Raw genomic sequence first — 25,297 nt, forward strand, 5'->3', positions numbered from 1 at the left:
AGTTTAAGAAAAAAAAATAGAAGGCCACCCCAGGGGTGGGCAACCACCCCTAGGGGCTGGGGGTGGCATGCGAGCCACCCAAGACCACCCCAAGGGTGGCTCGCAGCCATCCCTTGGGTGGTTTGGGGTGGCCTCAACCTCTAGGGGTGGCCAGGGGTGGCTTCCGGCCACCCCTTCTATTTTTATTTTTATTTTTTTATTAATTTTTAAATTAAATTAATAAAAAGTTATTATGCTGTCGTAGCAAAACAGTGCGTTTCAATCAATCTAACGGCAGTTAAAAAAAAAAATTGACGGTATAAATTTTCTTAACATTTCAATTGACCCAAGAAGTATTGTCAAAAAAATAAAATAAAAAAATAAAACTTAAGGACAAAAAAATTTTGGCGTGGTTACCTACCTCATACTTGTATGAAATTTGTGTAGTTGGACTTATTATTTGATATGGAAGTGGAGGATAGAAACTAAATTTAAAATATATATATATATATATATATCATTTTTTTCTTAAATTTCGAATTTATTAGAGTATTTTTGTGTTATTGAAAAACATCTAGTGTTATTTTTGTCTTTTTGCTAGTCTTGAGGGGAACATTGCAGTATGTGTCATTCTCTCTTTTCTTTTTTTCTTTTTTTATATGTCCGCACAAAAGAGGAGAGGAAAATTCAATCTAGTGACATCCACTTTATTAGGCGTGATCCCAACCGATTGAGCTACCTCTTATAACTGTATTCTCCTTTCTTTTATAACCTTGTTGGCTGTTGCCATTTATTAGAATCCAGAGCCTCATTTAAAAACATTTTATATTTTTTTGGTTTTGCAAATTATTTTCAAGAAAGAAAATGGAAAAACAGCTTCTTCTTTTTTTTCTTTTTTTTGAAAAATGTGTTTGGTAATCTCTTAACTAAAGAATATAGCCAGAATTGAAAAAGAAAAAAAATAATGTTTTGAGTAGACATTAACTTCATTTTTCATGTTTTTTTTTTTTGTCTTTAGATAATAAATTACTATTAATACCCTCGTAATATTTTTTCTCAACTAATAAAAAAGAATAAATAAGTCATTGCGCTTTTGATTAATTTTAGACGCTATCTATTCTCAATTTGATGGAAAATAAGATAGAATGCCATGCATTGCAGAGGTGGGCCTGACAGTGAAAAAAAAAATTAAAAAAATTTGAAAACTAATATCCTAAAATCAAAAATAGAAAAAACACAAGTATTTTTTTTCTGAAAACTTCCTCTAGTAGAAGATTTCTCCTTCAAAAGATTTTCATGAAAGTTACATACTAATGCCAAACACCCTTCTTCAGCACTACTACTTATTTACATCAAGGTTACATAACTTGTCCTAGCTAGGTGTATCCTCTGCATGCGAGGCAAAGAGCCATAGTATATACTTTCTCAACTGAGACACCTTTCTGAAAACATTTTGAGAGAGAGAGAGAGAGAGAAATTTCCTTTCCATTTACATCTCATATTTACAGAATAATGCTCTCCAGACTACCTACAAAATTCTTATAGAACCCCAGGAGACTATCTCCGACTCTCCCCCAACTACCTACAAAGCCCACGAGAATCTCCCCCAACCCCAAAGACTATATTCAACAAATTCTGGGCTCAAGCTTTAACGGCGACTAGCCCATTGCTGGTCAGCCAGCTTAGAGTCCATTGCTAATCCTGACAACCTCCATGACTGTTGCATTGCAAAAGAAACATCTCTGGCAATTTAAAAGATGCCTGGTTATACAGCCATGACAAGATCTATGTGAACAAGGCACAAACTGGGCATCGGCCTCACTGGCATAACAGATGCAGCACGCGCTATCATCCATCTCAGTTTCTCCCCCATATCCTATTGTATCAACTTGTGACTCTGTCCGGCTGATAAGGATGCTTGCAAATTTCTCTAGCTGCCCGAGTTTTCCTACATAAGCATCCCCCCTGAACGATCCAGCCTGAAAAGAAATCAAAGAACATGAGCATAAGGTGTAAATTCCAATCACAAACCTTCGTCTTAACAAATATTCTTTTTCTAGATGCTTCAAGCCATCAAGATTAGGGCAAGCCGAGCACACAAATTACATGAGAACACAAGTTATTCCACCCACCAATATTGACGTTAACTCACGCTCACCACATGTTTATTAAAACAAGCTAATGCAAATGCCAAGTAGAAACCCTGAACAAGTTTAATCCAAGTTTACAAGAATTAGGGAAAAAGGGAATGTGACAAACGTCCAACAAACATTGAGGCCAGCGGTTGTCATGAAATAACAAAATTTGGATCTGGATAAGTTTAGATAATTTACCAGCAGAGTTTATACATTTGCAATTAGTCAAATATTATGAGAACAAAGTTAAGGGAAGAGGTGAATTTATGATAGCAGTAAGCAACTGGACCAGAAGAATTGGCATGACAGGAGAGATAAGAAGAGGTTTTTATATTCTTAGTCTATTTCTTCTAAGTGGCAATCTTAAATATCACAAACTAAAACTGTTTTCCAGCTGTTGGGAAAAGCTTATAATTCTCACCAATAACAATATACATGCATTACCTCTCTCTCTCTCTCTCTCTCTCTCTCACACACACACACACACACACAGAAGCAGTCAAGAACTAACCCAGTTGTAATCCAAGAGATACTGGAAACCATAATGAACAGTTTTAGGGCAGTCCATGCTTGCAAAGATTCCCACAACATCATTGTGTTCCCTGCACTCTGTACTAGAACTAGCATCCAACAAATTCAAGATGATCCCCACAAGAGGTGCCAATATCATGCCTCGGTTCACTTTCTCTAAAGAATGACCGTGTCGTCTAAGGGACCTGTGTTAACATGCAACAATATGAGAGAAAATTCAAAACTTCCCTTTTAATTGCAGCAATTGATCATCTTAGGTTAAGAATTGAAGTCATTCATGAAAAGGAGCTGATAGCACTAATTGTGAATGAAATGGCAATGAATAGAAATTAAAAAGGAAAGACACGATTGTTAAAGACGTAGATGGGGACATGGCCACAAATAAGGCCGAGTGACATAGTAGGATCCACACAGCCACCCCAATTAGTTGGGATTAAGTTTTAGTTGAGTAGATCAAGTTAAATTATAGGGAAGTTTACTTTGTAAAAAGAAACAACAATCAAAATGTCCATACATTTGAAGAGTGGGAAGAGTACTTCATCCAAGTTCAGAACTACGAGAAACATAAAAGATCAAGAAAATTTAATTGGCCAAAAAAAAAAAAGATTGAAATTGTAAATGCAACACTTAAGTGACCCTTATAGACTATAAATCCCTTAGAGATAGCTCCTCATCTGGCAAGCAAAAAAGATTTTTCTTTTTAAGAGCAACAAAATAATGGTAAACTTGAAAAGATTCATAACTTAAATCAGGAAATGGAAAACTGGGAGAGGAACAGCATGGGTTTGTATACACTAGCACAGAAACTCACAAGTCAAAAAACTCAGCATCTGCGGCTGAAGTTATGTGGTTCAGAATAAAGACAATCAGTTCAGTTAGCCGTCGAAGATTTGTATCAGTTCCCAACAGGAATGCTTGAGGGATTTCACGGGTACAGAACTCCAATATCCTAGCAAGATTGCAGGAGAGATCAAATATGACAGTGCATTTTCTTTGCTGAAACTCTGGTACCTGCACGAATGTTTTATGACAATTACATAACGGAGAATAGGAGGAGAAAAATGTTGGAAGGAAAAGGGGAAAGGGGAATGGTTAAAACAACAAGGAACGAATCTGTACTTGCCAGAAAAATGCATTTCAGGAACTACTATAAATTACTAAGCTTGTCAAACCTCAGAAGTATTCCTCAAATAATTAACCTTCAATATACCATACCAACAATTACGTGTGATCTACTACAATTATTTAATCCAATCAATTGTATACATTTATTGAATAATAATTTATCAAAGAGAAAAGGCAAGCCCTTGTACACGATAGTAGAATATCATTTTGCATGTGAATGCTTGGTTATTTGATATTTCCCTACTTCGAAACTCTAATTTTCAGTCATGTCCATGGTAAGCATGTTCAAAAATTATATATACATTTGAAGACTTATAATCCATTTATTTGCTAGTTTCTGCAGTACCGCGAGAATCTTATATATTCAAAGTTACCACTTTATCCTTTGCACATAACATCCCAATGCTAAAAACAGGTGGAAAGCAAGGAAGAAAAAGGACAAGAAAAATATGTGCAAAAATGATTATTGTAGCTTTCCTGGTTCACAACAAATGGTTTCAGATTGTCCACCCTAAACTAGGTGGTTCACGAAATCTAGATGCAGGATGGTTCCAGGTCCCTGTTCTCCCACTTATACCTACTCCTATTTGTTTGTGATACTCCAAAAAATAGTATCTCCCACCCCCCCCCGGGGGGCGGGGGGGGAGTTCTTTTAAGTCCTTTCACCTTTACTGTAATGCTCACCGCAGTGCTGTCAAAAGTCCTTTATGCACAATACACCTTTTTTTTTTTTTTTTGTAAGTCCTTTATGCACAATACAACTCATGTGTATTGTATGAAATGAGAAGAAAATATCATCTGATGGACCTTTCCTTGGGGTTTTGGGGATAGTATGGGGGTGTTTTTTGCTATTTCTAGTTAGGTGTTTCCTTTTGTATCCTCACTGTGTACTTAGGGACACCTCACACTTTTCATAAAATTTGTCAATTATATATATAAATATATTCTCCATAATAAACAGGTTTCGAAACAAACAAAAAATTAATTAATAGGATAGAGAAAGAAAGTGTCATGTCTCTGTAGGGACAAGATTAGCCATACCTGGAACTTTTCTTGCATTTCTCGAATGGAAACTGAGAATTCAGTCATTGTCCAGCTGAGAGTGTTAAATAGGCGGTTGAGAAAAGCTGAGAACAGCTCTTCGTCATTGATGCAGGCTTCCTGTAGCAATCTCTTTATGGATGAAGAGGCCAACAACAAAAAATAAAAGCGTCAAAAGGTACTCTGGAGAAGAGAGAGAGAGAATAGAAAAGGTATCTAGATACAAATAAAAAAAAGGGTCAATAACTTTTTTGGTACCTGGGTTTTGAGGTTTTCTAACTTTCCCCTTTAGGTTTTAAAACATAACAAAACTAGTATCTCAGATTTTGGAAAAGACCGAATCACTACCTCCAGTTTGAAAAATTCTATGGGGGTGGCCAAAACCCGCAGTTTGACCTTAGGGGTGGCTCAAGCCGGTTTGGGGGTGGCTCAAGGGCCATGGGGGTGGTTTTGGCCCCCCCCTTTTTGGCCCTTGGGGGTGGCCGAACCACCCCTGGCCGGCCTTGGAGGTTAAACTGAGGGTGGCCGAATTTTTCAAACTGGAGGTGGTGATTCAGTCTTTTCCAAAATCTAAGATACTAATTTTGTCATATTTTAAAACCTAGGGGAAAAATTAAAAAACTTCAAAACCCAGGTACCAAAAAAGTTATTAACCCTAAAAAAAATCATTATAATTACAGCTTTAAAAAAAAAAAAAAAAAAAGATCACCATTCACCTGGAAAACTACTGACGAAGATGACGATTCCCCATGCTTGGAAGAACCAAAGGCAGAACTCCTACACAGTCGCAGAAGAATGTTGGTTACTGGGATCCAGGATCTCTGATCAAATGCCGACAGCAAAGCTTTTGGCAACCTCTGGACTGCTGCTTCATTGCTCTCAAAAGCAGCCAAATATTCCTTGTACTGTACCAGGACCGATATAGATTGAAGGAGAAGATCCCTAAGATCTGAACTTGATATCCTTGGGTCATTGAAGTGCGTAACAACAAAGGTGACCTGATCAACAAGACAACTAAGGTATAACTTATCTGACTCATATTATTGAATACATTTAATGTTCCTAATAAAGCACATTATGAATCTGTTGCCTGAATAATACGCCGAAGTAGTAGCATAAGTCAGATATAGACTTGTCAGAAGTCATGTATCATATGTGCATATCATAATAATTCCAACACTGCATGTAGGCACAGCAGGTCAAAACAAACCATGGATATTGTTTCAAAATAATAAGAAAGACTCTTATGGAAAAGTAAAGAAGCTTTCTGAAATTTTGTTGCTTTGTTTAGGATATGGAAAATTAGTAAGTATGTGTAGTAGATGTTTTCATGAAAACTAACCTATTATTCTTTTTATCATTCATGTTGCACGTCAAGAGGTTATTGGCAACCAAGATCCTATCAACATCAAAGGATTCACACATCCTTCTTGCTGAATATTACATTTGCCGTGACTGCCATACAGGTTTTTAAGTATGTTTTTTTTTTTATAAAAAAAATTGGTATAAATGCTTTTCCCTCCGTCCTTTAGGGATCCCAGTAGCCAATAATCCAGCAATAGGTTACCCAAAATTGCTACCAGCACACATTCATATTATTCAGTATATACTATTTTCATGCCAAATTATACTCAGAATAGCAAAACGAACAAGAAGAAGATTAACAGATGAAACATACAAATGAAGCAAGTCCGTGTTTGACAAATATTGCAGGGGAAATGAATGGAGGATCACTCTTACGCAACACATGAAAGCAATCAACCTGTGACAGCAAATAGAATAGCAATATATACCAAGGTTAGTGGAAATTAAATGTCATAAAGCCATTATACATACAGATTAGGTGAAATTAAGATCAAGCAAAATATGAATGTTATCCAAAAAAGAGCTAATAAAGAGTTGATAACTACTAGCTATATGTGGTATGTCTAAATCCTTTGACATAACACACAAATCTCTTCATTCTTTTCAGAACACAACAAAAAGAATGAAAAGAGAACAAAGTCATGTATGCAAAAATGGCTTAAGACAAATAAAGAGTGAACTATTTGCATGCGTTCATGTAGAAATGTAAGTATACATATGTGATTTTGTGCCTCTGTATGTATGCATGCAGTGCAAAGCAGAGCATTCTTACATGTACACAAACAGCGGTGAACATCTAGCCTTTGTAGTGTGCTGATACAAACATGTGAGAGAGAGAGAGAGAGAGGGGTTGGGGTGCGAGGGGGAAAAGACTCATTATCTTTGAATCTCAACTGCAATTTCATGAGGCAACTCCATAACATCCTAATGCAGCCCCAAAACTATCCTCTTCAAGCTCACTGCAGTTTGCATTGATTTGATATACTTCTACCAAGAGATGCAAATATATTTTGTTATGATATGCACTTTGCAATGGAAGAAAGAAGGGCATAGAAATGAGTTTTCTATATGTTTAATGCAACAAGGTAAAATAAAATAAACAATCAACATACCATACAACTCTCATACAAAATGATTTTTTTACACAAATTCATGTTGAATAAAGATTCTATATACCAGGGCTTCCAAATAAAATTCAGGGATGTAAACAAACACCGAATCCAATTTGCTAAGAACCAGAAGCAACTGGACAATCCACATGCACATTGCATACATCCCTCTCTGCTTCCATTGAGAAAATAGAGAAATGCGATACCTGTAGAGCATGACAGTAACAATTAGAAACTGAGTGTGCAAATTATTCATCAGAAGAAAAAAAAAAGTGCAAACACAAACAAAGTTTTTCAAATCACAAGGTGAACTATCACTTTCCCCAACTTTTCAACACTCCCCCCCAACTACTAGAAGGGCACCCTAAATATAGATATACATGTATAGGCATAAGAAAAGAATCAACGTCACACTAAAGACCATATCTCCTCATACAAGCTCTAATGTTTTTCGTTTTCCAATATCATAATAAAGTATTGGGAGAAATTTTCCTGGTTTCTTCCTCCTGGGGTTCTCTCCAGCGAGGTTTTCTCAAGTCATGTTCTTCCTCTGTTGTGGGCTCTGCAGACTCGGGCCCTGGGTTGGTATCGGGTCCTGAAGCGGGTCTTGGGCCTTCAACGGGTTCCTCTCCGGTGGTAGCCCATGGTGGTGTTTTCCAGTGCGTGGAGCCTGCAACCATGGGTCTTGTCTTCCAACAGCGTGGTTCTTCTCCGGTGAGGTCAGATCTCGCCGGTGGGTGTTTGTTTTTCTCTCCTCAGCCCTTAGTTTCAGATCCGGCATTCATAGCAGGTGTTGCTCTGGTGTCTGCGTCGGAGGTTGTTGTTCAGCATTCACCAGCGACCAAGAGTATTGAAGGGGTCTGGCAGGGTGGGTTTCTGCCGCTTAGCATTGGGCTTGGGGTAGCCCTATTCAGTCTTTGCAGACTGCTTCAGTAGAATCCTCCCAAAAGATGCCTAAGCCCTTGATGTTTTATAAGCTCAAAAAAAAAAGGATAAGAGGGAGTCGAAGGCTTGTGCTGATATGGGTTTTCTCAGGTGGTGTTTCCTCGAGTCGAGTTCATTCCTTCTTCTCCGGAAGCTCGCGGTGATCCGAGACCATCTCATTCTTCTTCGGCGCTAGACAGTGTTCTCGGGGAAGGGATGGATGAGGATTCTGTTAGTGTTCTTGCTTTCTCTCCTTTGGAGTGGTCTTTGCTTTGCTCCAAGGTGGGGTTCGGCACCAAGGGACATGAGGAAAAGACTGGCATTCCTTTTTGCCCTTGATGGGGAGCATTATCGGGAGGATAAGATTGCGGGTTTTGAGTATTAGGGCCTAGGGTTTCGGTGTTCTATAGGATTTTTGTTTGGATTGGGCCGGTGTTTAGTTGCGCTTTTCTTGTATACTGTGTATATACACAGGGGCGCCTTACACTGTTTCTAATATAATTCGCATTACTTCTAAAAAAAATAAATAAAGTGTTAATCAGATAACATATGTACCCAAAACATCTGCTCAGTAACAAATTTACAAAAAGGGTATAGATGATAATCAATAAAAGAATCCACAACAGTCTAAAGTCTGAAGCACACAATTATGTCTAAATATCATAGCATATTAGCATGAAACTAGGCATCCTTGGTCACTACTACCTTTGTCCTCCCCCCAACCAAAGAAAAAATCATTGGGGCCGTACATGACACCAAGCCAAACCAGTGCCTTTAAAAAAACAAAAGCATTTACTGAAAAGAGCAAGAACATGTCCATCTAAAAAGGCTTAATACATTGAAATTGTTGCAAATTACCAACCAATTCAGAAGCTAAACAAACAAGCCGCAATTAGCCAAAAAAAAAAAAAATTGGCAACAACTGAACAGAAAGAAACAAACTACAATAGTTTGGTTTAAAAGTATATAGGCCATACGGTAAAGCCCCCATCTCACAATCGTCATCTTCATCAAAATATCATAATCAGAAACTATTGCCTTATTCCCTTTTGAACTCTTTTTTAACCAATGTCCAACTTCTCTAACAGGTTTTAGTAAGGAAAACAAATTGTGACAGAAATAATAACTTCAGAACTCTTTTTTTTTTTAACTTAAGGGCCCAAATAAGGAAGAAAAAATAGAAGAGATGATGGTATTCTAAGCAGAAAATTCTGAGCTACCAACTTATCAATAGAAACATGCGCCACAAAAATAAAATGATGGCGAGTATAGATGATATGCATTGTTACATAAACCCACAAACAGATTAAGAACCAGAACAAGAGTATTTGAACTGCAATTACAAAATAGTACACATAACACCAAATTTAATAAATCCGAATTCAATTACAAGTCTAACAAGCTGCTTAAAGTTACTTATGAATATTAATCTATAGCCTAATAATAAAAAAGCTGTGGAAATTCTAGTGAAAAAGCCCATGACCAGGAAAACGTTAATAAACAGATTTAAAAAATATAATAAAATAAGGGAGGTAAATAATAAATAAAAGCCAAATTGAACTTGACAAACAGTTCCTCATGCTCATCTTACCATGCACAATGTCTCACACAGTCAATAACTTCTTCACGGTAAAAGTTGCGAGCTTCTTTCAAACGCTTTAATTGCTCACTGCAAGTTCCTTCTCTTATTTGTTTATCAGTTTCATCCAGAACAGAGATCGACTGCAACTGATGAGACATGTAATATGACGCCTACAATCAGAAGAATTTATTTCAGGTAATTCAAAATATTCCAAAAACATCATGTAACAACCACAGGTCAAATTAACAAGTAACAGGACAGTGCATAAGTGAAAGGTCTTGGGCAGCGGACAGAAGGAAAATGCTTCACATATTATATATATATATTCACACACACAGCAAATGAAAAGTTGGAGAACCAAACACAGAATACTTTACTGTTCAAACTAAAACAAATGCTCAATTCAAGAAATACTTTAAAATAACCAGGCATGGCATAAATCATCAAAAAGTTAGCTTCACCTATGGAAACACAACTTATGCAAAGGTATAACAGCCATGCAGAAGCTACTCTAAATCAACATATCACCATTTTAAGTTCGATATCAGTAGTTATATATAAATTATGCAAAAACAAGTAAGATAGCATAATAACAAAATCAATAATCAAGTTAGGCACACTTCCTATACTGAACAAACAACTATGTAACAATTTTGACATGGCTATGATATTTCATACATTGCAACACTAGAAACCTGAAGATCAGAAAGTTTAGCATGTTTCTTCAAATGTTCAAAATTTATCACACAATAGATAACAAGGACTCTAACACGACCAAGAGTTTTCAGACATGACATACTCAGAAAAGTAGACAGATGTAGAAACTAGACAGAGTATATCTTAAATATAGGACTAAGAATGTAACAATTACAGGAAAGTTGATACAAAATGGTCATCCATTCAACTAAAAGGAAACTGAAGGACATTGAGAAGTCAACCAAAGGAGTAAGATGGGTGGCACGCAATTTTTAAACATGTCCACTTCAAAATTTGTATGCTGCAACATAAGATTGGCTTTCTAAGTTGCATTGGCGTGAAAAATGGCCAAATTTTACCTCTAGTAAGATCCAACCTACATGGTATCAAAATTCAACCTAAACAAAGAGGTATTACTAGATATATCTTGATCACAGTAGCCTTCAACCAAAGGATACAGCTAATCTAAAGCTAGTAATCATAAGCACGGCCAAGAGATAAACACAACATGAATTATTTTTTAATAAGTAATCGAAATATTATTAAAAGCATAAAGCACCCCTAAGTACACAAGAAGTATACAAGATACCTAGCTAGTAACACAACATGAATTATACACATGATAGAAGGCCACCAGTAACTACCCTACCTTCATTCCCGCTATATTTCAGCATAAGATACGAACTCTTGAAAAAATGGACGGTCAAATTCAAATTTAATCGAAAGCAGTGAACATTTCCACAAGATCAGAAGAAATTTTTCTATTATTTTTTTACGAAAAGAGTGTAATTACAATGATATCAGAAATTTGCTCCAACATTACTAAACCTTTAAAAATGTTTTTTTAAGATTCATTAAGTGTTCAAAATTACAGTTAACCCTATACTATAATAATAATAATAGGATGTTTTGTACTATTTAAAAATATATATATTGTGCCAATGGTCGTAAAAGTCCATAGTGACTTGGACCTTCCATCTTTAACAAATCTAAATATGCAACTGCTTTATCTATTTAATTCTTACTATCTTTTTGTTTTTTCTCATTTTTTCCTTGTCAATGCATATTTACTTTAATATTTTTGAGACATTTAATGGATTTCAGACAAAACCAAGTCATATCACAGTCAAGATCAATATAGAAACTGGTTTACAAGCTTGAGAAAATAAAAAACATTAATCTACAATAAAACTCCTGTATTCTTTAAAGAATAAAAATTTCCCCGCGGTTAGCTCACCTGCTTAAAGTTCGGTGCAAGACCAATGTGATACAACAACAGCAAAGCATCTAAAAGCTCTTCTTCTCGTAGTGTAGCTGAAGACATATTACTTTCCCTAGGTACATTCATCACATGCTGTACTGGGCGATAACCAAATTCAGATTCAGATTGATCACTGGAGCTAGGTTTATTCGCAATCTCATCATTCAAACTTCCAGCACTACATTCTGCAGCAACATGAGCAGATCTCTCTGGAATATGGTTGCAATGACCAGAACTTTTGGATGTGTATCTAACTGGATCCTTTGAGATTCTTGTCAAGTCATCATAACTTGACGTTGAACAACAACATGGTTTCTGCCTGGTTGAATGAGTTACTCTGGTTTCTTCGTCATCCATACAGCCTTCCTCCCACCGGATCACTTCTTCTTCCTCATTATTTGCAGGATTTGATTTCAATAGATGACTGAATGATCCTCCAAGCCTCGATATGTCAGTTCGATGTGGATCATTTCTTAAAAATAAGTATAAGGGAAAACTTTGTTGACCACCTCTATGAAGAAAACCAACACTGGGATCAATGGTTTCGCAGCTATTCAACCAGCCACAGATATCCCTAATGCCAAATCCTTCGGACAGAAAATGGAGTATAACTGTGTACAAAGAAACAAGAACCGAGTTGCTTGAAACTCCCGGAGGTAGTACATTACGATCTGCTCCTCCATTTTTTAATAAAAGATTCTGTAAGAATGTCCTAAAAACTGAACCAGGCAACTGAGGAGGAGTTAGAGGTGGTATGAATTGAATGACCAAGCAACAGAGGTCCCTATGCTTCTCCTCTATCTGCAAATAAAATAGGTTTTTATCAGTTACGAATTAATACAGGAAATCACATCCAAAACAAAAGTAATCCCCACAATTTTGCACCACAGCCGGAAGAGGGAATTTGCCATCAAAGTCAAAGATCAAATTTGCAAACAGAAAGACAAAATACATGTTACTTCAATGCTTTAACATGAAACTAATTATCTTCGCAGCAATGTGACACAGAATTCGAACCATGCCCAATTTTTGGCAGTGTTATTTTTTGGAAAACAGTCATACTTTCAATGTCTCGAGCAAATATGACCAATCCACACTTGCCTTCTACTTGTCCCGCAATAGTGCAGTTTTTCACAACTTCATCAGTATGAGCAAAATTACAAAACACTGCACTCAACTAATTGGTTAAATTTATATTAAACATTTATTCGAGGGAGCAACACGGCAACTGGGTCCTTTTGATGACATTCAAACAAACATAGGAATCATGTCATTTTGACATCATTTTACGTTAATCATGGACCAAATATCTGGTCAGTCCAATATTAAACAATAAGTAAGCTGACACATAATAGATTAGCAGTATCTTTAACCATAAAAATAAAATAAAAAAAGGCAGAGAATTGTGCATGTGTCACATGCCATATCTTGTCAATGTGCTATACCAAGGTACCATGCCAACTTTTACTGATTATTAATGGCAATCAAAAAAATTAGATCAAGTAGGGAGATGAAAAGATTATTGCGAGATATAGAAGGTAACAAAAATCAGTATATCAAGATGAACAAGGTGCTTCATGTGATGTATTTGGCAGGAACGCAATGCGCGAAATTTTGAAGATTGCGAGAGTTTGGTGATCAAGTTAAAAGCTATTATGTTCAAATCCGTCTATGTTCAGATGGCTGCTCACAATAAACCTCTATTTTCTACTTTCCTAGAGTTTCTGGATTTGTGTTCTTCTTCCTCTCCTTAGTTGGGTGTCTCTCATGTATACTACCTATGCATATTGATCCTCGCCTCATTGCAGAGTCTGAAGTTTTAGAGAAACAATGAATGAAAGTCATATTATCTCTTAGAAAAATAAGCTCAATAGAGTAAAAAATAAAAAAGGATAGGCAAAGCCGGATCTTATGGGAAAAAAAAAAAAAAACCCTTCTATCTTTCCCTAGTGATGCCTAATTTCCTTGCTCCCAAAAAATAATGGCAAATATGAAGAAATTTAAAGAGTTGCAACAGAAACTTCAAACATATCTTCCATGGGTCAAGAACATACAGAAATTGAACAATGAAACCACGTCTCATGAAATTAAGGTCACTAGATCGAATCTTCCATTTTCCCTCCCCTTGGAGTCAGTTACTTAACAAAAAAAATGTCTGGTAATTCCACATTAGCTTGGTTTAAAATACCAAATTTTCCCTTAACGCTTCCTACAAAGTTTATGCATGAATGCTCCTGCTTGATGATGCCAGCATAGGCTTCAGGAAATTAGAGTTGTAATTCAAACAGAATAAAGAAAGTTCCTGAACTGAATGAGGACCTATTGGTTAGAAAGGACGTGTTTGTGGGGAAATTAGTTGGAGTGTCAAACTATTTAGGAACAAGCTTCCTCAAATAATTTTAGCTCCTAAAGGTTACTAAATATAAAATTAATGGTGGTTGCAATTTTAAGGGGAAAACTGGTATTTTTAACAGTACAACCAGTTTCTAGGAATGTCTGCTGAGAGCAGCAAAAGATCCTGTTAGTTTTATTTGATAAATGTTAGTGTCTTGCAGGGGGCAAAAGAGCAATAGAGGTGCATATAATTTTCGTTTTCTTACAGGTAAATAACTCAAGCACCACATAAAACTTGAACCCGTGAACTCACCTACTACTATATTCTTATATAGAGTGGAGGAGCCATTTAGCTCAAAGATCGTTGGTGGTAATTACCATTAATATCTTAGAACAGGAGTTTCAAATGAATAAACATAACACAATGATGTCATCTAGAACACAAATTATTGTAGGAAAATTAATATAAAATTCAAATTTAAGTTGAAGACGTATTGCTAAGGTTGTTGACAAATTGGATGGAAACGGCAACTCAGAAGAACAAAATTTTTGTTTTTTTTTTATAAGTAATTTAATCTCATTAAAAAGTGCAAAGAGGCACAAACCTAGCACACAGGAAGTCAAAGGACAATTTTAACGGCAGAAAGTTTGAAGTATGAGCTCATACTAGTGGTTTTACATTCTTGCCCTTTCACATAGGGTATTTCCTGTCAAGTAATTGTATGCTCGATATTTTTGGGTAACTTTCAACAGTTATCAGCACAAGACCAACTCTGTCCTACAGATATGTTGTTTTGTATTTGGTATTTCAAGGCCAGATTTTCTATGTCACTATGTGTCACCCATTTTCAATTATCTACTTACTTCCAACCAATTAAAAGCATTAGTAGGTCAAACAAGTATCTCCATTCACTTACCATACGTAAAAAAAAATGTCTTTATATTCCCATTTCAACTTATAACGCTGGCCACAACCAACAATATTAACCCATGAATTTCTGGTTCATTTTGTCATCCGTTATGCATGAAAAATGTTATAAACAAGTGCAAGCCAAATAAGATACTAAGGCCAAATTCAAGAATGTTATTGAACTGCAAGCTAAATTAGATGATGAGGGCAAATTCTGGGATGTTATTATAATAGAAGATTCTTACAGGGTTACTATAATGAAGTGTGGGGTAGTTTATCTACATGTTGCTTAACTAACATTTGCATACTTCTACACTTGATATTATACGATTAAAGTTCAGGAAATATTTTTTTTCCCTCCCTTGATCATTTTTTCTCATTTTGGATCTAAGATAGCCCACCTACTCAAATATAGTAAATTGGACATATAAATGCAGTTGAAAATGCACCTTAATGACTGCTTTGGACAAAGCAGTAGTTGTCAAAATCATGCCACTCTCGTAGGAAACATCCTCACATGAACCAGGCCACCAAACAGAAGGCATAATACACTCAAGATCCTGTTTGTTTGGAGCCTTCCTTGACAGAAATCCTTCAAACAAGAATTCAAAATCTGATGACTTCCACCAAAGCACCATCAATTCTTCTCGTCTTAAGATGTGACATGCCAATGCAAGATATGAATATGATCCTGAATATGGGCACTCTGTTAGAACCAATGAAGCTGTTTTGCAACCACATGAGAGGGCATTTATCAGGTGCTCAAATAGCAGATGGGATCCTTCAAATTCTAGAAAGACATCAACAGCCTTATCCAAACTTGAATAATCATGTGGTGCCTGCATGCCAAATGCCTCCATCATGACTGACAGAAATGGACCCCAGCCTATATATTCCATGCTCCCAGCATCTGCTTCAAGTATAGAGAAAAGCTCCTCACATAGCCCATGAGATACAGGATCAAAAATCTCTTCAAATGAAACAAATCTCCTCAATCTCCTCAATTTCTCAACAGAAGAATGCTCAGCCCGCTCAAAACTTTGCAAATTCAACAGCCTTGACAAGCACCCCAGTAACTGAGAAGCAAAAGAAGTTACAGAGGAAGGTGCTTGAAAGGGAAGGTAGCCTTCAATCGGGTATTTAAAGGGGCGGGACCCAAAATTTAATTCACATCGTTCACCTTGAGAAAGAGAAATTGCTGGATAATACCCCATCTTGCGAATTTCATGAAATGCCACTCCAAGTGAAAGGCCATTCCTGAAGAATGAAATCTCATCATTATCCAAATCTATGCAGCATCCAATGACATCACCAACAACCCACGGCTGACCATATGGCTCAGCTTCCTTATTCCATTTCTTAACCCTTCTTCCATCAAATGCATACGAATCATCAGCATCACCAACGCCCTTATGGTCAGTAAAAGGGCAAGAAAGAGTCACCCATCCAAGCTGTTGTATACCTGAAGTTTCTAAGATAACTTCATACATCCATTTCCCTTTCGAAACACAGACATTAGCCCTGACACTACTGAACATGGCTAAGCTCTCTACAAGCAAAGGTGACTTAATGATTCTTATATCACCACAAATGCTGCTATCTTCAAGACCAACAATATGGGGACCACATCCATTATCAAATATACAAAGTCCATCTCTATTTCTAACCAAAGAACCCGAGCTCGCATGAAAGTTCGAGAACTCATTCTTTACAATAGAGCGAACAAAATTACTGTGAATTGGACTACTCAACGGACCAATTGATTTGTAAGGGAGACCAAATACATATTCAAGAGTTCGCTCCACGGATTGGTGACAAAAATCATCACAATATGAAACAAGACGGGTTTTCGACGAATTCCCTCTACCATCCTCATCATTCAATATCACAGCCAAACCAGAAGAAAGCCCACCAATTCGTAGGCCGTCTTCTGCCATTAGCAATTTATACAACCACTATCCCCCAAATTTACACAGCACCCAATCAAAGATTTTCAAAATTCAAATATCCTCCAGAGATATTGATCCTTTCTAATAACACTTCGAACCTCTGTCCAACTACCATACTCCTGACCCTGAAATTTCCAAGTCACAACACACATGACTCTAATTGCAAAAACAATCTGCGTAGAACCGTTTGGTTGCTGGGAAAACTAAAGGCGAACAAAAAAAGATAAAGCAGCAAATATACACTGCCAATTCACACAACTCCCCAAAGCAACAAAAAAACCTTCTCAATTAAGTCCAGTACAATCACTTGGCTTAGTAAATTACGCAAAACCTTCTCCTTGTTTCCCCTTCGTTTTCCCGGCAGCCAAACAAAAATGAAATGAAAATTTAAAATTCGGAACTCACAGGTCTGAGGCGTAAATTCTTCTCTTGTTGCTTCAGAACAGTAAAGGCGCCCGTGCCATGCTAGGGTTTTGCAGAAACCGTTGATTGAGAAACTTTAAGAGAGAAGTTTTAGAGAGAGAGAGAGAGAGAGAGAATTTGTGTAATTTGTGTGCGTCTGTGTTGGACTTTCTAGTGTTCGCCAAAAGTTTGGGAGATGTGAGCGAACCGAACCCACGGGCACAAGGCAGGCGCGCCACCCCGACACACGCTGGCTCAAAACTCAGCCAAAGGAAGAAAATCAACCGACACGTGTCCACCTCCTGTGGGGTCTCATGGGCTGCTGACCTGGCTGCCACAGTTAAAATACGACCCGGGTAAAAGCCGCCCTTGAAGCGACTCGCACTTCTTTATCTTTTTGGTTTTTGGTTCCCCTGTTACCCGGTCAGCCTTCTCTGCTTTGAATTTCTTTCAAAGGAAAAGGTTTTAGTGTGTGATACTCAGACCAAAAGCAAGGATTTTCCGCACGCGTGGCTTGCTGGGAGTCGTTCCTATGGATCCGATAGAAACAACAAAATAAGCTTGAATAAAACGAGACCACGCATAATGAAATTGAAAATGCTAGGATCCCATTATTCCCATACTTTTTATTACAATTTTTTTTATACATTTACGTGGCAACTTTATATATATATATATATATATGGTTGACCAAATAAATGTCATATATCACGTTAATTTTATAAAAGTGATAAGTCATAAGCTAAGTTTTTTTTTTTTTTTTTCAATGGATTTGGTGGGCTAAACCTCTTGTTTATAAGTTTTTAAATTGATTTTTGAGAAAATTATACTTTACTCCCCAAAGCTTTGAGCGATTTTCAATTCAACTTTCAATGGTTCAATTTTTGCAATGCACCTCCCCAAACTTTTAATTTTTTGCAATTCGATCAATTTTATCCCAAAATTTCTATATTGGGTGCAAAAATTGCCAAACGACCAAAGGGGTGGCTACGGCCACCCTAATTTTTTATAAAAAATAAAAAAATAGAGACAATATGAAAAGTTTTGGATAAAATTTGTCAAATTACAAAATTTTGAAAATTTGAGAGAGTGCATTGCAAAAATTGAAATATTGGAGGTCGAATTAAAAATCGCCCTAAACTTTGAAAGGTAAACTGTAATTTTTCCTTCATTTTTAAAAAATATATATAGTTAGAATCTCTTTTTATTAATATTAAACATATAGCCCTCAAAATTATAATTTTAAAATATACCCACTAAACAATCTAAACAATGGCCTTATCAACTTGTGTTACATATACTTAGCATTATAATAATTTCATCAGGATGAGATATGTTGTACATATTGTAATATCTTTAGGTCCCGGTCAATCATTGCATATCATTGTAGTCAAGCATTATTCTCTTTTTTGTTCAAATATTAAATGCTTGATTTCAGTTGCCATTTGTGTAGGTTGTATTATTTGTCAACCTGACCTTATGAATTGACTAAATTCATTTTTTTAAAAATAAATACTATAGTTTTTGCTATAAGTCTCTTACAAATTTATATATAGTGCGCACTTTATAAAAATAAGTATCACGTAAACTGTCATGCAGTCTATATTTTAGTGGATGACATGATAAAGTGTTAAATAGATTATCACATTAGTTTATAAACATGTTAAATGCCATGTAGACTGTCACATGACAGTTCACATTTTAATGGTTAGCATGGCATGTGCAATGTAAACTATCACATTAATTTTAAGGTACTTATAGTACTAAAGGTTGTAACATCTCTAACAACACTTGTTGATTTTTACATGCACTCAACAAGTGGTCATGGCTCAGTACAAAACTTAAGGTCGTACTATGGTTATCCATTCTACTATGATTGACCACCCAAAGCGGGGTTGCTCTAGGGTACACGATCGTATATTGGTCAATTATCAAATATAATTTGATTCGAGGCACATGACCATGTACTGATCTAGGATATATGGTAGAATACTTGTCAATTGTCTTATATAATATAATTTAGGGTACATCATTATATAGTTATACTAGCCAATTACTCAACATAATTTGATTTGAGGTACATAACTATATAATGACCAATTGCCCACTGTAATATGAGCGATATATTATCAGTAATAGTGTTTCGTGATCTTAAACGAGCCTTTAGCAATTACACTTTAATCGAGTCGTAGGTCTCTGCTTGTGTCATTTAGTGAGATCCTAGCTGTTCAGCGGCCTTTTAATTGTGCCGCATTAATCCGTTAGCCTCTTGTTAATATGATTTGGCAAAACTGTGATTGTTGAGCGGTTTCTATGACCATGCAATAACAACCCTTTAATAGTGACATGTATTGGTCTAGCGTCGATAAAACTTGAAAGCGGGGACGGAACTAGATAGCCCCTTGGGGGGCCAGTCCCCAATTTTTTATTTTTTTAAAAAGTCCTTAAAATGTTTTAAAAATTAAAAGTATACCCCTAATTTTTTTTAATTTTGCCCCCCCAAACTCTATTTACCCCTAAATTTTTTATTTTTGTCTTCCCCAAAACTCTAAATGCTAGTTCTACCCCTGCTTGAAAGGTAATCATAGTGAGCCCTTTTGATTAAATTGTAGGGACGAGCTTGGTGCCTTTCTTGGATCAAAGTCTTCACATTTTATTCGGGTTGATTTTTACTTTTTTATTTACAAAAAAGTGTTGAATTAGATAACATCCAGTTCGTTACATTTGGAGGATATTTTTATTCTCTTAAAAAGTAAAAGGATAAAAATACTCATTCAACATAACTAACTAGATATTATCTAGTTTAAAATAACTAGAAAAAAAACTGTTGCCATAACTTAAAAATGCCAATGCAACAAAAATATATATATATATATATATATATATATATGGGCGCGCGGAAATAGCGTCCGAGTAAATCCACCTAATTATTGGCCCGGGTGATATTCTCACCGGAAGAATATTACACACGATAACGCTACAGTTTGCCAGATGCGCACTTAAGCAACTAGATTCTCCTATCGATGGCCTTGGTCACTCATAGTGCGCACTGCGCACCAGGCGCGTATTAGATCCCCATACCGTTATCATTATCAACCGCCGGTTTCCGTCTCTTTGTCCATCGCGTGCGTTTTTGGTCAAACCTGAATAGTTTGATTGATTGCCTTTGCCTTTGCCTTTGATCTACGACGCTCTCAACACCACAAAATGCTCGATAATTTTGTTTTCACAGGTCACATGTGGCGTTCTTTAAATCAAAGATTTGTCACATGGAAAGTTGATGGCTTTCAGCTACTGTCAAACTACTGATTATGACAGGAAGCAACCAATGGCAGTGGCCAAATCAAACAATTTATATTATAGGGTTGCTGGTTTTTTTCTATTTTTCTTTTTCTTTTTCTAATCACTAATACTTAAATACAATGAAAAATTAAGCTTAGAATTGAATCAAATTTTTTAATTAAATGTTTAAATTTTAACAACAAATATTTTCAACATTTAATAATCAAAATATCCAAATTACAAGTAGATTAAGAATTACGCTTAGAGTCGGTGAAAAGAAAAATAATTTTTTTTTTTATTATTATTATTGTTGTGGTGCGGTGCCAAAGCTTAATGTGGCTCCGTCATGTACCAAAGGGGTTGTTATTTTTTTTATAATTAATTGTGATCATAACAATTAAGTATCCAAATTGCTATTAATTTGGACTGATTATAAAACACATGCTAAACGAAATTTGAATTTTCCAATCACTTTATCTTGACAGATGATTTATTCAAATTGTCAACAATTAAGACAAGTAATGGTGTGGATCTCACTCCATTAAAAGCACTGTTTTAAGGATAAGTATCTTTGTGAGATCGAGTTCACACTTCACACCAGACTCACCTGTCAGTGGGTAGCTATCTGATAATGTATTAGCAATTTAGACAATTAATTAATACTTTTTATTTTATATAAAATGTTTTAATGTGATGTACATTTAGAAATAGTTACCGATGAATGTCAGATTTTTTAGTACTTGGGGATTGAAACTCGTTGCGAGATAAAGCGGTTATATAATTTTTACCAAGAGTATATTAATATATATAGTTGAACACAATTTTAGTCAAAAAGTCTAAACTAATGAGCTAAGGTCCACTTAAGTATATTAAACACTATTTTTTTTTTTCTCAATGTAAGACAACCATCATAAATGTACTCACAACAATCTCCTCATCATTTGTGAGTCTCTTCACATTGACCAAATTCCTCGTTTGTGAGTCTTTTTACATTTTCAATAGTGTCTCACATTAAGAGTTGTGGATGGAGATACAACTCTAAACATGACGGGTGTAAGAAACCATAGCTTTGTAACTATGGCTCTGATACCATTTGTTAGGAGATAAAGCGGTTATTAAATTTTTACCAAAAGTACATTAATATACATAGTTAAACACAACTCTAACTCAAAAGCCTAATGGATTAGAGTCCACTTAAGTATTTTTACCAAAAGTACACTATTTACATGTAAGCTAATGGGTTAAGGTCCACTTAAGTATATTAAGCACTATTTTCTTTTATATTTTCTTAATATGGGACACAACCCTCATAAGTGCACTCACAACAAAACTTGTGTGCTTATCTTCCTCTTTTAAGTTTAAATGCCCTGTTATGCATTTTAAGGCTATAAAAGTTGGATAAAGATTTCATACAATTTCAAAGAAAGTGTAAATTTTTAAATTATGTGAATTTAGATAATTTTTTTGCATCGAAAAACGTTAAAAATGCGACATGTTACCAATGCGAATTGAATATATTTTCATCAGGTTTTTCACTTTATGTCATAAAAAAAAATTTGAGCAAAAAATTATCTTTTGATTTACTGAGGAAGAAATGTATCTTTAAAAGTGAAGAAAAAACTTTTTTTAATCAAAATTCTTTTTGACTGTCTCGATAACATTTTACATTTTTAATATGTAACATTTTTCAAGTAGTTGGATGCAAGAAACAACCTAAATTCACATAAATTTGAGAATCTACATTATCTTTACACTGGTATGGAATCTTGATCCATAAAAGTTAGATTCAATTTTTTTTTTTTTTTTTCTCATTAAAGTCTTTCCATGTAACTCCCTCTTATCTTTCACCATCTAACCCAAAACATCGCAAAATGTGCGACAACTAGGGTTGTAAACGAGCCGAGCTTGAGCGAGCTTTCCTTATTTGGGCTCGGCTTGTTTAAATTTTACTCGAACTCGAGCTGAGCTTAAGGACAAGCCAAAAAAATCGAGCTCAAGCTCGAACTCATAGTAAATCGAGCTGAGCCAGTTCACGAGCTGGCTCTTATATTTTATTTAATTTATTTTTTTATTATAAATTTAAACTTTAAGTATTCTTAAACGGCTCAAGAAGCCAATTTGCATATGAGCATTTGTTTAGTCTGGCTAGCGAAGTATGGAGCTCGAGTCAATATAACAAGGCACTTGGTTTCGAAGAGAAAGGATATGCATCATTTTATAATAAAATGATGCTATTAGGAAAAGAAAAAAATCATCAATTTTTAATATTAATACGAGAAATTATGTGCATAACTACCAATTCGAACCTTATTGTAACATCCCCAGCCCGTTAAGGCTGAGTTTGCCACTTTTCTTCTTTTACAACAAAAGTTCTTGCAAAGATCTATAAGGTCTATCAGAGTACTTGATTTTAAATGATACAATAAACGTATAAAACAGTATTCAAGAGATTTTATTACAAGTGAAATTAGAAAACATTAAACTTTAGTTGCGGAATATCATATTATTACAATAATTGATATGAAAAGACTTTGAAAGTTAATAATTATTCCCACCCCCATTCCGGCCTTCTATTCCAGCGTCTTTTCTACCTGAAAACAAGAAATAAAACTGAATGAGCCCAAAGGGGGCCCAGCAAGTAAAATCCACAACCATAAATAGTTTTCTCCTTGTTCTCAGTTTTGATAATTGTTTTTACAAATAAATATACATCCAGCCATAATAATAATACATGTATGTACGGTTGCATCTTCCGTAGCATATACGTACTATTACATCTATTATTAGATCATCGTCATAAATCATCTTTATAAATCATCATCATAATGCATCGCTATAAATCATCATTGTAAATCATCATAGTATATCATCATTGAAAATCATCATAGTAAATCATCGTTGAAATTATATTATCATTTTCTCATATTAGGGCCCATGTACACTATTACCCCTGTGTACGAGGGTTGCGGGTCCTTGTGACCATGACACTGAACTGTGGCCTCAGCCATGCCCGACCTTCAATTAACTATTTTCTTGGTGCACTCAACGGTCATGTTGATGGAATACCACCTTCTGGCATAGCCTCCTTCAGTAGTTTCGCTTCCATCCGAGTATCGGTACCGAACTCCTCTCATCCTTACTTATCTTAGGGCCAAAAATACTCTCCTCCATACATGTGCCCTCATTTCATAAACATTTAACTCATTTCTTGTACTTTTCTTTGTACTTCTTTTGATGCATCTTAGGGCAACATGTAGGAGGGTTTATCATCATTCTCCTTTCTTATAATCATCATCATTTCTCAACTTCCTTTTCTTAAAATGGAAACTTTTTCAAATATAAACTTGTTGTGCTTAGAAAGCATTTAAATAAATAGAAACTTTCTAAATAATTCTTTTAGAAATCCTTCATGCATGCAACATATCTCCATGGCAGGTAAATAAAATAATCATTTACAATTTGATACAAGAATGTATAAATAGCATGACATGAAGTAATTTTAGAAAGGGGTAGTGAATTTACTTACCTCTAGACTGAAGCTAAAAAGTGGTCTGAATGATCTAGTTGCTCCAATCTGACTAACACTACTGGTATATCTTTCAAACTAATTTCTCAAGTCCGTTCTCTCTCGTGTTCTTTATTTCTTGCAACGCTTTGTCTCGCCCTTTCTCTCTCTGTTTCGTGTAAACACTTTCAGAAATAAGAAAGACCGAGTAGAAAACGGAAGAAGGAAGAATATGTGGAAGAGAGGATATGAGTGGTGAAAATTGTGAAGGGGAAGAGCTCTATTTATAGGAAAAAAATAAATACTATTCCGTCTTTTATTTACAATTCTACCCTTCATTTACTATTTTACCTACTATTTACTATTTTACCTACCATTTACTATTCTACCTACCATATACTATTCTACCTACTAATCTCCAATTACCATTCATACAATATCATAAATCCCTCAAGAATTAACATCATTGCCTAATATGAATATTAATATAATCATAACATCAAATTAATATCTCTAAAATAAGACTTTCAAAATCTGAGGTACTACACGAGCTGCTCAAGAGTTTAGCCGAGCTAGCTTCATTTAATATTCAAGCAAGGATTCGTGTTCACGAAACGCTTCATTTAATATTCGAGTCGAGCATGAGCCGAGCTTGCTCATGAGACGCTTCGCTCACTTGACAGCCATAGCCACAACAGTGACAACACACACCGCTACGCCCTCTGAATATACAAAGCCCGGCATGAGCAATCTACACACCATGATGAAAATAAGAGAAAGGTTTAGGATTCTTTCTCCTTGAGCTTCAAGGATTTAACAGTGATTGTTGTCTTAACCGCATAAGTCTCTTCACTGAGTCTTTATGCATTTTAGAATCGTCTTGTGTGGCCCAGGAACATGCCCGGCTTGTTTATGGTTTATCTAAGACCATAGATGAAATCATTGCTTACTGTTTGATCCATTTGGATTATTCCCTGTATTTAGTCATTTTGGACTTTTCCATGTATCCTTGTTGCATTAACCATTTGGGCTTTGTTGTTGGGGTGCCACCCCTTTGTTGTTGTTTGATCACATATAACCCTTTTTTCCCTTATTTGATTAAAAAAAAAAAAAAAAAAAGGATCCTCGGATGTGATCCACTTTCAATAGGATCCTATAAATAAATGA

The 25,297-nt window shown here is 35.6% G+C and overlaps 1 protein-coding gene across 3 annotated transcripts; it reads right to left on the reverse strand.

The window, feature by feature from the left end:
* Positions 1-1,446: 1,446 nt before the first annotated feature.
* On the reverse strand, positions 1,447-17,584 carry LOC132165365 (E3 ubiquitin-protein ligase RKP). 3 transcript variants are annotated; one of them, XM_059575890.1, is made up of 11 exons: positions 17,347-17,582; positions 15,442-17,066; positions 11,725-12,549; positions 9,801-9,961; positions 7,353-7,491; positions 6,490-6,573; positions 5,528-5,809; positions 4,812-4,943; positions 3,457-3,656; positions 2,626-2,830; positions 1,447-1,958 (listed from the first exon to the last, which is right to left on the reverse strand). In XM_059575890.1, exons 2-11 carry the CDS (start codon positions 16,927-16,929, stop codon positions 1,662-1,664), a joined length of 3,813 nt encoding a protein of 1,270 aa, XP_059431873.1. In that variant the 5' UTR covers positions 16,930-17,066; positions 17,347-17,582; the 3' UTR covers positions 1,447-1,661. The 3 variants fall into 3 exon arrangements, with proteins under 3 accessions (XP_059431873.1, XP_059431874.1, XP_059431875.1); XM_059575891.1 differs by having other exon boundaries at positions 15,442-17,582; XM_059575892.1 differs by lacking the exon at positions 2,626-2,830 and having other exon boundaries at positions 1,839-1,958; positions 17,347-17,584.
* Positions 17,585-25,297: the final 7,713 nt, after the last annotated feature.

The sequence above is a fragment of the Corylus avellana genome, chromosome ca11, assembly GCF_901000735.1.
Source record: "Corylus avellana chromosome ca11, CavTom2PMs-1.0".
Taxonomy (NCBI): Eukaryota; Viridiplantae; Streptophyta; class Magnoliopsida; order Fagales; family Betulaceae; genus Corylus; species Corylus avellana.